General features: G+C 39.9%; 1 protein-coding gene across 4 annotated transcripts in view; it reads right to left on the minus strand.

Annotated features, from left to right (window-relative positions):
- TOX (thymocyte selection associated high mobility group box) overlaps positions 1-15,318 on the minus strand; it is a 300,519-nt gene extending 285,201 nt beyond the window's left edge. For 2 of the 4 annotated variants that reach the window (XM_040354249.1, XM_040354248.1), the window contains exon 1: positions 15,131-15,318. In XM_040354249.1, coding sequence (XP_040210183.1) covers positions 15,131-15,226 — 96 coding nt within the window. In that variant the 5' untranslated portion in view covers positions 15,227-15,318. The remainder of the gene's footprint in view (positions 1-15,130) is intronic. The other 2 variants (XM_040354251.1, XM_040354250.1) reach the window with 1 other exon arrangement.
- Between the last annotated feature and the right edge of the window lie 1,480 nt (positions 15,319-16,798).

The raw sequence follows: 16,798 nt of genomic DNA on the forward strand, positions 1-16,798 counted from the left end.
CCAATAATGACATACGCAGAGCTTACACATGCACATTAATAAATCTGGTGCAGTGTAAAACAGGCAAAAACAACAAATCACCAAAAATGTGTTATGCCACATACACACGATCGGTTCATCCGATGAAAACGGACCGATGGATTTTTTCATCAGATATCCGATGAAGCTGACTTTCATCAGTCTTGCCTACACACCATCAGTTAAAAATCCGTTTGTGTCAGAATGACTTGATTCTGAGCATGCGTGGATTTTTAACCGATGGACTTGCTCCATCGGTTAAATCGGTTCTAAGTTTTTTCACAGATGGGAAAAAAAACGATGGGGCCCACACACGATCGGTTCGTCCGTCAGACGAACCGATCGGGTGTACACGGCATTAGATTTTACCAGTCTTGTGGTATTTTGAAAGTATAGTCTAGAGGGCAGTGTGATGTCTCTGGTGACATTGCCTTCCCAGAAGACAGATAAAAGGCACTGGCTATGTCACCTGGGCCTAAATAGATGAGCTGGTAGATAGAAATTTAGGAAAGGTATGTTTTTTTCCAAAAGAGTAGGTTGAATATAGGTTTAGTCATTTTAATTTATGAGAGAAGAGTTACATTTCACCAACAAACAAACACTACAGTTGGGGTGAAAGGTCCACTTTAAGGGTCAGTATTTCTATGGTATTCAATTTTCCAATAACCAAATGAATTCCTTCATAAAAATACAGGCTTGTTGGCATCTAATAAAAGTAACCCCTTAAAATAAGTGCAGCTCTTAAGATGGTGTAATGCTTTTGCAAAAATGTAAGCTTTTGTGAGGGCTAGAGCATGAGGAATCAAATCATAACAAGGAAAACTCTCAGATATACTGAAAGCAGTGGGTAGTTCAACCCTCATATACTGACCCTTAAACCATAATTATGTTAGTTCCCCTTGGAAATCCATAGGATCCTATGTCCAAGCTGTACATTGGTCCTTGACTCCATCTCAGGTCTACATTTAAATCCATCCTTTCCTAGCACCTATTTGTAAAATGTCACTGCATCTACTGCCCTGTGAATTTGTGGCATTTAAAAACTGAATAGCAGAGAGGGTTGTTAAGTGAAGGGGGGGACTTAATCTTTATTTAATCTGAGCCTAAGATCCACAGAGCTCCACAGGGTCACAAGGACCCATATGAAGACAAACGCAGATACATGCAGGCACCAAAGGCTGCCTGCAATTTATCGCTGTTGTTGCCTAAGAAAAACATAGGGCAGGTCAGGTTCACTTTAATGATGCAAAATGGTTTATGATAATTTATAAACTTTTGTGTAATTCCCTTCTACTTTCCACACCAAATGTCAAAAGGGCTTAAAAAACAGTTCCTTACAAAGTACTATAAATCAGACAAGGTCAATCTTATATTATGGTATAATTCAAAATGAGAAACACAGCTAAGGAATCAACTAGAAATCAGCTATAGTAAGTAAACTATCTTTCTCTTCCTTCTCAATGAATACATGTTCTAAGCTTGCTGACAAAATGCCTTCAGTCTAAAAAGCTACCCTAGGGTTATTCTGAGTTCTTCTGAAAAGCTGTTGTTACTATCTGTCAAGAAGAAACTATTCAAACATATCAAGCCTGATTTAATTTCCAGCGATAAAAATAATGTATATATGTTGTTTTTTTTTAGATATGGCATTTGGCTACATTCCAGTCTCTTACAATTTGTAGCATACATATTAGTTCAAATAAAATGCTTTTTTGTAGGACTGGACAAATTCCGTGAGCCAGAAATCCCACATACTTAAAAATTATAGAAAGCATCTAACTTTTTCGAGCTCTTTACATTCTTGAAAATCAAAGCAGATGTTTAATGACATCTTAAAAAAGTGTGCTGCTAAAATTAACCAGTTGAATTCTTTGTTTAGTACTTTGTCCATCATTGTTATTATGTTCTGTGTAGGAGAGTTACAATTGTTTGGGCTTAGATATTGTAGTTTTTCCACTCACCTGCACTAAAACAGAATTGGCATGTTTTTTTAGACTGCAAGCCTGACTTTCTCAATATGCATGTTCCCAACTGCATTGATGCGTCTGCAAACTATTCTGAGCAATCAAAGTGTACTCTTCAATACACTTACATTAGTTATCTATTTTGAATTCACTTTTCATGTAGGAAAATGCATCACTGTGGGCACTGATATCACCTTAGTGAGCAGGAAGATCTACCAATGCTGGTAGTCAAATTGACTTTGCAGTGGGACCAAGAAAAAACTGTAAGTTCAGATCTAATAAATAAATACTGCACATATGTGTTGTAATAGGAGGCCACAGTTCTACTTTGCCAGATATAGAAACAAAAACAGAACAATATAAGTGCTTGCAACCCAAAAAAAAACATGCTCCTGTCCCTTTAAGACACAGGATATAGCACAGTGATTCTGCCATATCAATTGTCCCTTTCTATGTTCTACAATACTTGGCTGATCCTGCCTGTTCCTGTCTTCCCCTCTGTAAACTGACAACATTTATCATGGCACAAAAATTACTGGAATGTATTTTCATGCTGGAATTCAGTACTCTTAACTGGCAAAATCATCCGATGTTTGACTGATAATTCCAACTGTAGACTGTAAAGACAAAGACTAAAATGCCACACCCAAACTGACAGTCCAAAACGTAAAACAAACAGCCAACATGTTTTATTTAGAGATTATGGGGCGTCCCTTTTATCAGGTCAGTTAGCACATGTCAATGATATGATGAACAGCGTGTGAAAGCAATATATGGTAATATCTGCATAAAATTAAGATCACGATTCTCAAAAATGTATTTATTTAAAGTTATTTTCGACACAAAACAGAGCATATGTGCTTAAATACAGTATATGTAAATCTGACGGACTGTTTACATGTTAAATTTTAAAAGCCGCAGCAAACCTGCTGACCTTACATGCTAACTAAATGTGAAAATCAGAGGTGTTCTGTCACATTAGCAAGCATGTAGGGTTTGCTGCTGCTTTTAAAATTTAACATGTAAACAGTGTCAGATTTACATATACTGTATTTAAGCACATAAGCTCTGTTTTGTGTTTAAAATAACTGTGAATGCTAAAACTCCGTTGGGTGTAACAAGATGTCCGCTTCTGCACAGTAATGTTAGTGAGGAGTGTGGGGTGGAGCAAGATGACGGCGATGAAATGTCACTTCCTGACGAGACAGCCACCACCGGGTGTACAAAGATGGCCGCCGCTCCGGAGCTAGGCCGAAGCCGGGGACTTTCCTATGGCCGCACCCGAAAATCATGGGTCATCCAGCCTGGAGATCGCAGGGGGGGGGGGGGTGAATCAAGATCACAATCTTTTTGCAAATAAAAAGTGCAGCTCTAATATCTATCTATATATATGATGCGTGTTTGCTTGTCCATGCTGTGTCTGTGTCAACTTCTATTTTTGCACCCTCATGGTTGATGTCATATAAGAAAGATTAAAGCAGGGTAATTCCAATTAAAGATCTGTAATACTTTATAGCGTTGCAATAACATTGTTATGTTGTAATGAAAGTCCCGTACGCACGTTACGTCCGATTGGACTTCGTCAGCCGTTTGCGGCTGTACACCACGGCTACATGCCATGCTTTTTTATGGTTTTAATCTTATTCGCTATACCAGACGGTAGTCCTCCAGTGGATTTCCCTATGCCTATTGTCCAGTCCAGGATTTTTGCTGTATAGTGAAGTTATTTACCCTTGGAATAAAATACAAACAGTCTACACTGAGATCGTGTTTTCTGTTGTTTTTTTATATCTGATCAGATTAATTACCACTCTGCTGGATCCATCCGCATCTTCTCTCCTATGCTGATACCAAGCTGTTTTGACCAGTTGATAATGCTAATGGCCCATCCCATCTGATCGGATTACATACCACTCTGCTGGATCCATCCGCGTCTTCTCTCCTATGGTGAGACCAAGCTGTTTTGACCAGTTTTTAACACAAATGGTCCATCCCATCTGGTAAGGAAGCATTTCTCTTGTTGGTGGAGGTTACATCACTTTCGTTTGAAGAGTTTTCGCTATATCACTGGGTGTCACCTTCAGTTATTTTTATATGGACTTTCATTGCGCAGCACTTACATATTTTTTTCATTTGCTACATTTGAGGTCGTGATTACCTTTTTTTTGTGTTCAGCTTGCAATATTTTTAGTTTAACTGTATTATTTGTGCGCTGATTGTTGCTTTTATTGTTGCAATAACATTAACTAAGTGTTTTTTTAAGTTATATGTGTATTAATTTTTTACAGAATTATTGTCCAGCCTCTAATATTGGGGCAGCACAGCGGCTAAGTGGTTAGTACTTCCACTTAACAGCACTAGGGTCAGCAGATCAAATCCCAATCATGACACTACCTGACTGGAGTTTGCATGTTCTTCCTGTGCCTGTGTTGGTTTCCTCTGGGTACTCGGGTTTCCTCCCACACTCCAAAGACATGCTGGTAGGTTAATTGGCCCAAGTATGTGTTTGTATGAATGTGAGTTAGAAACCTTAGATTGTAACCTCCTTGCGGGCAGGGACTGATGTGAATGTTCATTAAATACATTATGTAAAGTGCTGCCTAAATTGACAGCGCTACACAAGTACCTGTAATACTTAATAATAATTTTGCTTGCATCCAGTTCTTACCCTCTGTGCTGTTAGCCCCCATTTCAGCTGCATGATCTGCTCGCTATAGTTACATGTTTTGATGTCAGTAGACTTTTTTTAAAGGTCTTGCATTTTTCTTTTCTTTCTTTCACTCTTTCTTCCTTAATTTCTTTCTTTTTCAAACTATAGTCATTTACAGCAATGAACCCACTTTAATTTTCTGTTTTCACAGCCAAATGTGGAAGAGTCTCTATGTAATTTCTCTGGACATTGATTTCGATTGTGTAAATTGGGCTTACAATTGCTACAGTAATAGCACATCAGTGATAGCCATTCAAGTGGTACACAGTCCATGAAATGAGATAATAAATCACTACAAATCTTTCTGCAAAAATGTGCCTATTACAAGATCCCTAATGATGCTTACTCTAATTTATCATACATTTTACAATTCTGTTTTAGTGTAGAAATTCTGTCCTGCAGTGGGCCCAGATTCCTTGTGATCCTTAAGGGGATTGGCCCATTAAAAAACAACATAATTTGCCTTATGACATTTCTGCTTTCAGGATCTAAAAGCATAAATACAATTTAATACCCGAGTTTCACCAACTTGAAAAAGCCTCTGTTATAATCCGATTGTAAATTTGGCAAACGTTTATGGTCATTACTCCCCCCCCCCCCCAAAAAAAAACATGGGAGCATGTTCAATGTTTGTACTTTCTGGCTACTAGATATTAGGAAAATGATGATCCTAATATTCTGTTTTTTAGGATGGTAAAATATTTTTCTTCCATACAGGTCTAGTTAACCCCCCTGACGGTAAACCCGAGCGCGACTCGGGGTTGGTTTTACATGTTAGGATCGGCAAACCCGAGTCGCGCTCGGGCTGGACGGGCTTACCTTTCGCTGGATCCACAGGCTTGGTTTACTCACCTTGTCCCTGGATCCAGCGATGCCACCCGCTGTGTGAGCGAGCGGGACCTCCTCGCTCGATTCACAGTCCCCGTGTGACGCCGATCTCCGTTCCCTGCGACGTTACGACGCACGGGGACGGAGAACGGCGCCAAATTCAAAAAAGTAAACAAACACATTACATACAGTATACTGTAATCTTATAGATTACAGTACTGTATGTAAAAAATACACACCCCCCTTGTCCCTAGTGGTCTGCCCAGTGCCCTGCATGTACTTTTATATAATAAAAAATGTCATTTCTGCCTAAAAACTGTAGATTGTCCAAAAGTGTCCCTTTATGTCAAAAATGGTTTTAGATCAGCTAGAAAACAGCGATAATAAATTATAATCACTTGCAGAATTGTGCGATAGCGATTTGCGGGGAAATTCGTCATAAAAAAAATAAAATAATGACAGCGACAATTCTGCAACTGCAAATTTCAGTGATTTTGAGTTGATTACATTATTGAATAATTTTTATTATAATTATATTATTATTTGTTATAATTATTTATAATTATTTATTATATTATAATTTATAATTTTGTTTTAAAAAAAAAAATCATACCCGGGATGCCTACAAGACTCTTGCTTGGTCAGATTTAAGTGAGTTATTTCTAAAAATTACAGGCCTACAGTATAAAACGCCAATTTCCTTGCAAAATAAATGTACCGCTTTTGGTACGTAATTCCAGACAGAATCATACCGCCAGGGAGGTTAATAAAAAACATATCTTTTAATGCAAAAATGCTTTTTCATTAGATAATAGTTGTCTATTAGGTAAAGTCTCAAGTAGCGTAGAAAAATAAAGAGATATAGTTACTAAAATTATTTAACTTGTAACATAATGAGATTCACCTAGCCCCTGAAATATTATATGCATAACATAGGGAAGATGACAATTTTTTTTTGAGCCTGCTGTAATGCTTAGTTAGCCCATGCAACTATCCAGTCTACTGCTCTTTGAACTACTAGTAAACATCAACACTCTAATGAAGCCTACCTTAAAGCAGGCCTAGTAGTAAACTGTAGAGTTTGCTTCCTTAGATCTGAGCTCCCACCCACTATGCAAATCGATCCCTAAAATTACTTTAAAATGTAAAAACGTACCTGTAAAGAAAAAGTTAGACTATATACTTACCTTATCCCTGTCTTCCATCTTGCAGAGCTTTACATCATCACCCTTCCTCTGAGCTCCCTGGGAAATTATAACATTCCAGTACAGTGCAAGAGCATGTTCTTATGAGATCTGGACTACCCTGCATTCCCCAGGATCTCTCGGAAGCAGCGTGATGGCACCCTGGCCTAAATGCTGGGGTGTGAGATAAATATATAGGCCCGGATTCACATACATCGGCGCATATTTATGCGGGTGTAGCGTATCTAATATACGCTACGCCGACGCAGCGCACAGATGCAAGCACTGGATTCACAAAGCAGTCGCTCCCACTCGCTCTTAAAGATACGCTGGGTTTCCTCAGGGTAAGCCAGCGTAGGTGGAAGTGGGCGTGAGGCATGCTAATGAGGCGTGACCCCATGCAAATGATGGATTGAGCGTCATAAAGATACGAATAACATACGGCGCATGCGCACAATCACATCGGAACTACTCCCTAAGATACGGCGGATCACTGCCTACGACGTGAACGTAACCTACGCCCAGCCCTATTCACGTACTACGTAAACGACTAAAAATACGACGGCTAGTGTTCCCTGGTCCATACCTTTGCATGAGTTGCGCCTCCTATATGGGGAATAACTTTACGCCGGACATACGACTTACGCAAACCGCGTATATTATGCGCCGGGTGCAACTACGTTCGTGAATCGGCGTATCTCCCTCATTTGCATATGTGCATAGAAAATCTATGGGAGCGGCAAATGCGCCCAGCGTAAATATGCGTCCACGATACGACGGCGTAGGAAAGTTACGTCGGTCAGATGAAGCCTATTTTCAGGCGTATCTCAGTTTGTGGGCACGGTGCACAGATACGACGGCGCATACTTACACTTACGCGGCGTATCTGGAGTGCTTTGTGAATCCGGGCCATAATCTATGTCTTTCCATACATGCACATTACTATTTCATAATCTTAGGTAGTGATTTCTACAGAGGGAGGGGGCCCAGATCTAAAGTGGACCTTACTAGTAGTCCCCAGATCAGTAGGTAGAACCGTTGCATTTCACTGTTAAACTAAGAATTTCCTATGATCTTCGGTTTACAAAGCAGACATTCTTACTGAAAGCAAGTCAGTTATAGGAAATATTTTAGGTAGTGTAAATATAGCTCTTTTAGGTGGATGATTATTAACCACTTCCCTACCGGCCCATAGTAAAATGACGTCCACAAAGAACCCCTGCCGTTCAGAGTGGACGTCATATGACGTCCTGGGTTTGTGGGGGGGATATCTGAATGATGCCTGCAGCTAGAGGCATCATTCAGATATCCTTCTCTTGTGCCGGCGATTCTGCACAACGTAATAACGATCATAGCCGCGGTTCCGCCGCTAGATCGTTCTTACAGGCGGCGGGAGGGGACATCCCCCCCCCTCCCGCCGCCATCCGGTGCTTCTCCGGGCTCTCCCGTGCCATCGGGGGCCCGGAGAACGAATCGTCCGGCGCTCGCAGGAAGCATAGAGATGACTGGTGACCAGATGGTCACCAGTCATCTCTATGACCGTCGGAGGACCCGGGCGCGATGTGATGACGTCACGCCCGGGTCCCCGTAAGTAAACAAAGCCGCGATTGCGGCTGCTAAGCAGTAGTAAGCATGAGATTGGTGAATTTTTTTTCACCGATTTCATGCTTTCCAGCCTGGAGGAGAGATGTGGGGTCTTATTGACCCCGCATCTCTCCATAAAGAGTACCTGTCACACACATTCCTATTACAAGGGATGTTTACATTCCTTGTAATAGGAATAAAAGTGATCAAAAAAAAAAAAAATTTAAAAAAAAAGTGTAAAAAAAGAAATAAATATATATATAAAAAAAAAAAGAAATAAAATGTATTTTTTTAACGCCCCTGTCCCCGGTAGCTTGCGCGCAGAAGCGAACGCACACGCAAGTCCCGCCGACATATGTAAACGCCGTTTAAACCACATATGTGAGGTATCGCCGCGTGCGTTAGAGTGCCAGCAACAATTCTAGCACTAGATCTCCTCTGTAAATCTAAACTGGTAACCTGTAAAAAATTTCAAATCATTGCCTATGGAGATTTTTAAGTACCGAAGTTTGGCGCCATTCCATGAGTGTGCGCAATTTTAAAGCGTGACATGTTAGGTATCTATTTACTCGGTGTAACATCATCTTTCCTATTTTACAAAAAAATTGGGCTAACTTTACTGTTTTTAAATTTTTTTAATTCATGAAACAATTTTTTTCCAAAAAATTATTGCGCAAATACCGTGCAAAGATAAAAGGTTTCAATGACCGTCGTTTTATTCCCTAGGGTGTCTGCTAAAAAAACATATATAATGTTTGGGGGTTCTGCATAATTTTCTAGCAAAAAAATTATGATTTGTACATGTAGGAGAGAAGTGCCAGAATAGGCCTGGTATGGAAGTGTGTATAACTGCCCTGTATGGAAGAGGTTAATATGCAAAATATTGTGTATGTATTGTATTGTACACAGCAGGGATACGCAATTAGCGGACCTCCAGCTGTTACAAAACTACAAGTCCCAGCATGCCTCTGGGTGTCATGCTTGTTGCTGTCAGAGTCTTGCTATGCCTCATGGGAATTATAGTTCTGCAACAGCTGGAGGTCCGCTAATTGCAAATCCCTGGTATACAGCATGCATTGTGAGCATTGAAAATATTATGGAACTGATGGGACTTTAAGCATTGCCATTCAACTTTTTCTTCAACATTGCTGCTCTACGAATATCTTGTGCCATGGTTCATACAACATGCCCAGTTCACTTATCAAACAAATATGTCTGAATAACTGTAGCAGTAGCAGACTGTTATATCCCATTATGCATTGATGAAAGCAGAAAATATGCAACCTAAAATATAAAAATGGACTTGACTTTGGACATCCTTAATGGAAAAATCAAGTTCTATTCAAGGGAGATAGTTTCTTGTGCTGTCCAATTACTCACATTCAGCAAAGAAGCATATTTTAAAAAGATGAAAATTGCACCTGTGCTGAACCTCAACTTCTTACCTATATCTGTACAATAAGCTATGCATTAGCATTTTTGTAAAAACTGGGTCAGATTTCCTTTTATTGTGTGTACCTTATTTTTGTTTTTAAAATAGTTCTCAGACTGGCTATAATCAACCTAATCCTTCTCTAATCTGAGGACTCATCAAGAAAATTTGGACCATTTAGGGGTACGCCTTGGAGGCATTCCAACAGGTACATCTAATAGCAGAACTTGTGAACGAGAAAATCGGATAGGCTGTACACCCACACAATTGTGTTAATTCAATCACTTTTTTTGAAATATTATAAAAAGCACTAGATGGGTTCCTTTTTCCCTGATTGTACCCATCTATTGCTTTTATGATATTTTAATAAAGTGACTGAATCAACACAATTGTGTGGGTGTGCAGCCTGTCTGATTTTCATGTTCACATGTGACTGCTGCAGTGGCAGTGTGTGCGCCCCACTCCATGGAATTCACTTTGACTCACAGCTGATGCCAACTCATCTGTGAGCAGCGGGATTACTTTTCACTTACTGTAATAGCAGAACTTTTTTTAATTTTTCACATCGCCTAAATAATAAATCTGTTGAAATTGTGCAGTGAAGCTGCTCATTGGGGGAATTCCATCATAATCAGTTAAAAGTCCCAGCATTCTAGAGGTTGGGAACCATTCTCTAGTTGAAAATTATGGGATGTGGACAGATCTACACTCTTAAGCCCTGTACACACGATCGGTCTGTCTGATGAAAACGGGCCGATGGACCGTTTGTTTTCCATCGGTGAAAAAAAAAAGAACATGTTTTACAATTTTCCTATGGATAAAAAACCGATAGAAAAAATCATCTGTGTGGAAGTCCATCGGTAAAAATCCATGCATGCTCAGAATCAAGTCGACGCATGCTCAGAAGCATTGAACTTAATTTTTCTCAGCACGTCGTTGTGTTTTACATCACCGTGTTTGGACACGGTCTGATTTTTGACCGATGGTGTGTAGGCAAGACTGATGAAAGTCAGCTTCATCGGATATCTGTTGAAAAAATACATCGGATTAGATTCCATCAGATATCCGATCGTGTGTACAGGGCTTAAGTGATCGTGGAACTCTTCTACCAAATTACCAGGCAACTTTTGTCCAAGCAACAAGTGGTGTAAGGATTGTTCCCTTTTCCATGGGAACACAGAAGACTCTCAATACATTGAAAATTGTCTGCCAGTAATAATAACCACTTTCAGTGATCACACATCCTCATTGTCTCCTGGAAGAATGTTGAAAAAAGACTGGCAGCTGATAATCAGTTCAAGGTATGTTTTAATCATTATGAGAAAAACTTGCATTCACCGGCCTACCTACAAAATGTTTTTTTATTTTTATACTGGAATTTATCCTAATGTACATGGATGCCCTGCCAGACAAATTATCTTAATCTTTATGATCCTAAATGTGATCTAGTAAATATAAAGATTTGCGTACTCTATGGTGCTAGAACCACCCTATCTGTGAGCCCAGCTTAGCCTCAATCATTCACATAAGGGGCATAAAGGGAAGGTTACATATACGTACATACGTTATTATATCTCGTTAAATGTGATAATGAGATGTGAATGATCTCTTTAAATGTTATATGTGATGAAAATGAGAGCAGCAGAACTGTCTTTGTGGGTTGAGATAGTTTTCTAAGGTACAGTAAGCGCTTATCAGATTTGCCTGTCTATTTTCTGGCCTAAGGCTACACAAGCGATTTTCAGTTGCACAACTTCGTTATTGATTCTCTTGGGAGTGATTCAATCTTTGTAAATCATGTGGATCTTCTACAATGTCATCATTTCAAAATGTAACTGCATCACAGAAATGTTTAATGGCCTCTGTAGATCGGAATATGCTTTTTCCTATAGTTTGTTTAAACTCTGCACAACGAATTCCATGAAATTTTGCAACAATCCCCCAACAATGTCCTGCCACTGTACACACCAGTGGCTGCAAATTTGGAAAATATTTAAGAACTTACAGATTATATATTATCTGTTTCACTCAACTTTCAGTATTTAGAGATTATTTCAAACAGCAAATCAAATTCAATCAACTTTAAGAAAATAAAACTTGTGTCACCTAATTTCCCAAGTCCGCATACCACCGAATCAATAGCAGTTTATTAAATTGAAAATTCCATGAACAGATTAAAAAAAAACAGTAATTTGTGGGTGATGGAATAGAATGACTCTTTGTAACCACACATAGCCATTAATGTAGTGAAAGTGAAGAGCAGAAATGTTCAATGATTTTATGCTTGTGCATTCAGTCCATTCATCTATGAAAGGTAATATCTTAAATACAAGTCATCTCTGACAGCATAATGGCATGTTTTGGAAAGATATGGAAAAAATATCTAAAACATTGCAAGCTTTGATGGAAGCCTTAGAATAACTAATAACCAGAGCTTAGAATGTAATACAATCTCTATAACCATGATGCAGTGCAGCCAGGACAGTAAGCACGATCACTTATAAGAAATGAATGTATATTAATTGCATATGTTGCGCAACAATACGTATAAATGCCAACTTACAGGGGGCAAGCTCTTCTGGCAATGTAATCTTTAACACATCTCCACATGCTTTCATTACCCTGAGAGGTAAAATATCTGTATGAGTCGAAAGTGAAGGGGCTGTAGACTTCATTTTCTCCTGAAGGAGCTTAGCCCACGAAATCTAGTGTACATTTCTTTGAGGCTCACCATAGGGAGCGGTGTAGACCATTATTTTCTCTCCTACTGATAGCAGGGGTCAGGCTCCCTCTCATCGGAGAGACTAACATCTGCTAGAAGTGTCAAAATATCATTATACTGCTATCATTTTTATGGGAGTAGATGTTTCATAATACGGAGCAACACTGCACAAATACAGTGTGCACCAAAGTCTTGCACATCACTCTCGTTAAATATGGAAAAGCCCCAAGAGCAATCTGGCTACATCAAATATGCTTTACCATAACAGTGGAATCTATCTAAATTTGTCTCTTGCTTTTGTCAATTGCTATTTTCAATGTACTGCTGGCTGCGGTGCTACGTAACGTAATATTTAAAGAAGCCGTTTATTGATTAGTGGCTGCTATTTGATAGCTGGACAAATGTCTCATAGGTAGCTATCCCTCAAGCTACAAGCATTACAAGATAGGCGTCTCAATGAGTTTGTCCACGTTGCTATCACATCTCCTGCTATTTGAACCACTAACCAACCAGTACCAGCCCATTTACCGCACAACTGGAATAATCTGACTTTCTTGTGCTTAATAATTACTAAAAGCCTAAGCAGGAACGTTTGTTTTTACCTAGAAAACTATTTTCTATTGCAGCAAAATTGATTACAAATACAAACATGTCAAGTTAAAACATAATACTCAGTATTAATTAAGTGTATACAAAACAAACAAAAAAAACAGCAAACAAAACACATTATTGACGACAAAATGGAAGCAACAAAATAAAATCCATTCCTGGTGTAGCGCAATTGCTTATGCTTTGTATTTAATGTAGTGTAGTGCTTTCTGATCCATGTCTACAAATGTATTGTTACTCAAGGGCAAAAGCCTCTTCATATAACCTACTGTATTAATGGAGTAGGGATCTAGTTGAGACAACATAAAATAGAATCAGTTTTCTGGTACATGGAAGAAATGATTGTAATTACAGATATGATGTAACTGCTCTTCTTGAAGTACTGTGCTGGAGGTATAGTAATTAGTGACTTTTCTAATGTTGATGACATATCTTGTTACAGCCTGTAAGGTCACTGAACTCAATTACATTACTTGGATATTGTTACATTTAAGTACATTTGTGATGAAAGCAATTATAACAGAAGCCTATTTTCTAAACAAATTAGAAATATTTCTCATTGCCAGGCTTAAATGTAGCATAATGCACCTTGCATTGTCTTCCGATCCATTTTTATTTAATGTGTGTTATGAAAACCTGCTAGCCTCTGTGTACCGCAACAATCATTTGCATTAACAGAAACCTGATTAGGAAGGTTATTTCAGCAAATCCTTTTGAAAGTGGAAAGAATTTAGATGCTGTAGGCACTATGTAGTAAATGTACTGCTACAGAGATTTGTAGCCTTTACAGTATGCAGTAATGGACGCAGGCCATGCTTAATGTATCAGCAACACGCTTAAATGAAGGTACACAGTCCACTAGATGCCAATTACTACAAATACATTGTGCAGGTTCAGCGACTGTAGAAAGATCTGAAGACGGAAGGTCATCACTTCATATACATAAGGTATCTACTGCAAAACTTAAGCTGACATTGATGTACAAATATTATTTTATCGCCGCCAATCTTTGGAAAATAATAAAATAAATGTAAAAAGGTTGTACGTGCAAGGTCATCCCAGATTATGGTAAAATCAATGGCTGCCTAATTGACTTTTTTTTTTTTTATTGCAGAGTAATTATGACTGTTAACAAGTGAACAGTAGCAAGTCCACTCCGAATAAGCAATGCCAAACTTTTAATGTGCAAGTCCCACACAGCACTTTCCCTGGCACAGTCGTGAGCCTGGAAAGCTGCCCTTGTCATGTAAGTGTTTTGTGCTAAACAAGCTATTTTTATTCATGCACACAAACCTCATCACAGTGCAGCAGAGTGTAATTCATGCATAGATTTTCCTGCTGCCACCCTACAGAGATGGAGCAATAGGGTCTCAGTCAAGACATCAAATGACAAGAGGCTTCCAAAAAAAAAACTGTGAGCAAGTTAAATCCCAAGGCGGCCATCCTGGCCAATGAATATAATAATAGTAATAAATAATGACTGTTGGCTCAAGCTCAGGGATGTTTAACACACTTCTTGCCTTGTGATGTTTGCAGTGGGAGACCATTAGCCCAGCACAAAAAAAAAAAAACACCCCATAATGACAACATCCCAAGTCACATGGTCACTCAGTAGTAAAGTAGATCAATCTCACAGAAAGACGGATAACATTTTAGGTGACACAGGAAAAACTCACCAAAACCTAACTGGACAACAGCAGGAGCAGCAATAGCTTAATAAATGCTTGTAGTTATCTGCAGGCAGTAAATGTAAAGTGGATGCTGTCAATGAGATCACAGAGCAAATGTCACAATAGAGAAAGTCAGCTCATTAGGCAGAAGGAAAAGATCTATAATCTGGAGTTATCCTAATTTAATGGGAGAGCTTGTGTGTTGCCCCCCCCCCCCCCCCTAAACAGATCATCCAGCACATCAAGTGCAAAGTGCAGGTCAAGCAATTATAGGGTGTTACAATGTGCAGCAATAGTAGTAAGAATACAGTGCATGGCTTTGTGTGCATGCCTGGGAAAGGAAGCAGGGAGGAGAGAAGGCAAAGCAAAGGCAATGTATACAAAAATAAAATAAAAGACGTGAAATCACCTTATTACAATAGTAGGGGTCCAAACAGGGGGATGGTCCCAAACAGGGGGTGTCTGGAGCTGCAGCCGCCTGTGCTGGATAAAACCTCACATCCATTGCACTGCACACATCAAGGAAACTCCAGCCTGCTAGTATGTCCAAGAGCAGAAAAGAAGAAAGCCGGAGAAAGCGCTCTCACCAAAGCCCCTTACAGCACACTGTGCAGCACACACATGGGTGACAACTCCGCTCCTCCGCCCGGCTCCTCTACTCCGCTCCTCCGCCCGGCTCCTCTACTCCGCTCCTCCGCCCGGCTCCTCTACTCCGCTCCTGCGCCCGGCTCCGCTCCGCGCGCACTACAACAAAGTAGCCAATCCGGTCTCCGCACGAGTTTGGGCACCGCTGGCTCCGTTCTCTCCGCTTTTTTTTTTTCCTTTCCCGCTGTATGATCTCTTTAACTTGCCGGACTGTTGATGTTCTCCTGCTCACAGGGGACAAGGGGACCTGGCAGGGAATGTGATTCTCTCCAGCCCTCGGAATGGCTGCCCCGTGCAATGACTAGAGGAGGAGGAGGGGGAGAGAGAGGAGGAGGAGGAGGGGGGAGGGGGAGGAGGGAGAGTGTGTGTATGTATGTATATCACTGTGTTTTCAGTTATTAGACACGTTGGATCTGTTGACTTGAGCAGCGCCATCTACCGGCGGAAGAGAACTTTCTCTTTGTCCTGTGAATGGCGTGTTTTACATAGAGCTCCGATTTCACAAAGAGGGCTCCGTGCGGCCCGATCCTCATCACCGCCGCTGTGTTCTATGTTCCTGTCAGAGAGAGAGAAGGGGGCTTGTAGTTCTACCTTCAATGTACGTAAACTACCCCCCCCCCCGCCCCCACCTACAGGGTGATGTCATACAACTCAATTCATGCACATGGTTCTAAATACTGTACACAATTAACACACACTCATAGGTTTTGGCATTAGGGCCAATTCACAGCACATGCAGTCCTGTCTAGTGCATCAGAAACATGCATAGTGGGTTATATGGTGTGTGGTCAGTTCCAGAAAAAAAGTAGAGCATGCTGTATTTTATTTCTGCACTGGACTTTACCAGAACGCACCGAAACGCACCAAAAAAGACACTGGAATACACATGTGCTTACTCAGGGCTGGTTCACACAACATGCAGTCCAGTGCGGGGTTTTTTCTGCATCAGAAATGCATCAATAATAGGTTACATGGTTTCTAATTGCATAGTTCAACAGTACATGCCGCATGTTTTTCTGCACTGAACTGTACTGGAACGTGGTAAAACACTTAAGAAAATGCACTGGAACGCACATAAATGCACCAGAACGAACATATCTCAGTTTAAGGTGAAGAAAAAAAGAGGGGGGGGGGGATGTACTAAAAAGCATCAAAAACACACCGGAGACACTTCAAAAACGTGCATGCAGAAATGTATCTGAAACGCATCAGGACTGAGTTTCTATAGAGTAAACTGGCCATTAAGGTTACGAAAAAAGAGGGGGGGTGGAATGCACTGAACTGCATCAAAAAAGCACCAAAAACTCATCAAAAACACACTGGAAAGCATCAAAAACGTATACACATATATATATATATATATATATATATATATATATATATATATATATATATATATTATACATACATACAGTATCTCACAAACGTGAGT

This window comes from Rana temporaria, chromosome 5 (genome assembly GCF_905171775.1).
Source record: "Rana temporaria chromosome 5, aRanTem1.1, whole genome shotgun sequence".
In the NCBI taxonomy this organism is placed as follows: Eukaryota; Metazoa; Chordata; class Amphibia; order Anura; family Ranidae; genus Rana; species Rana temporaria.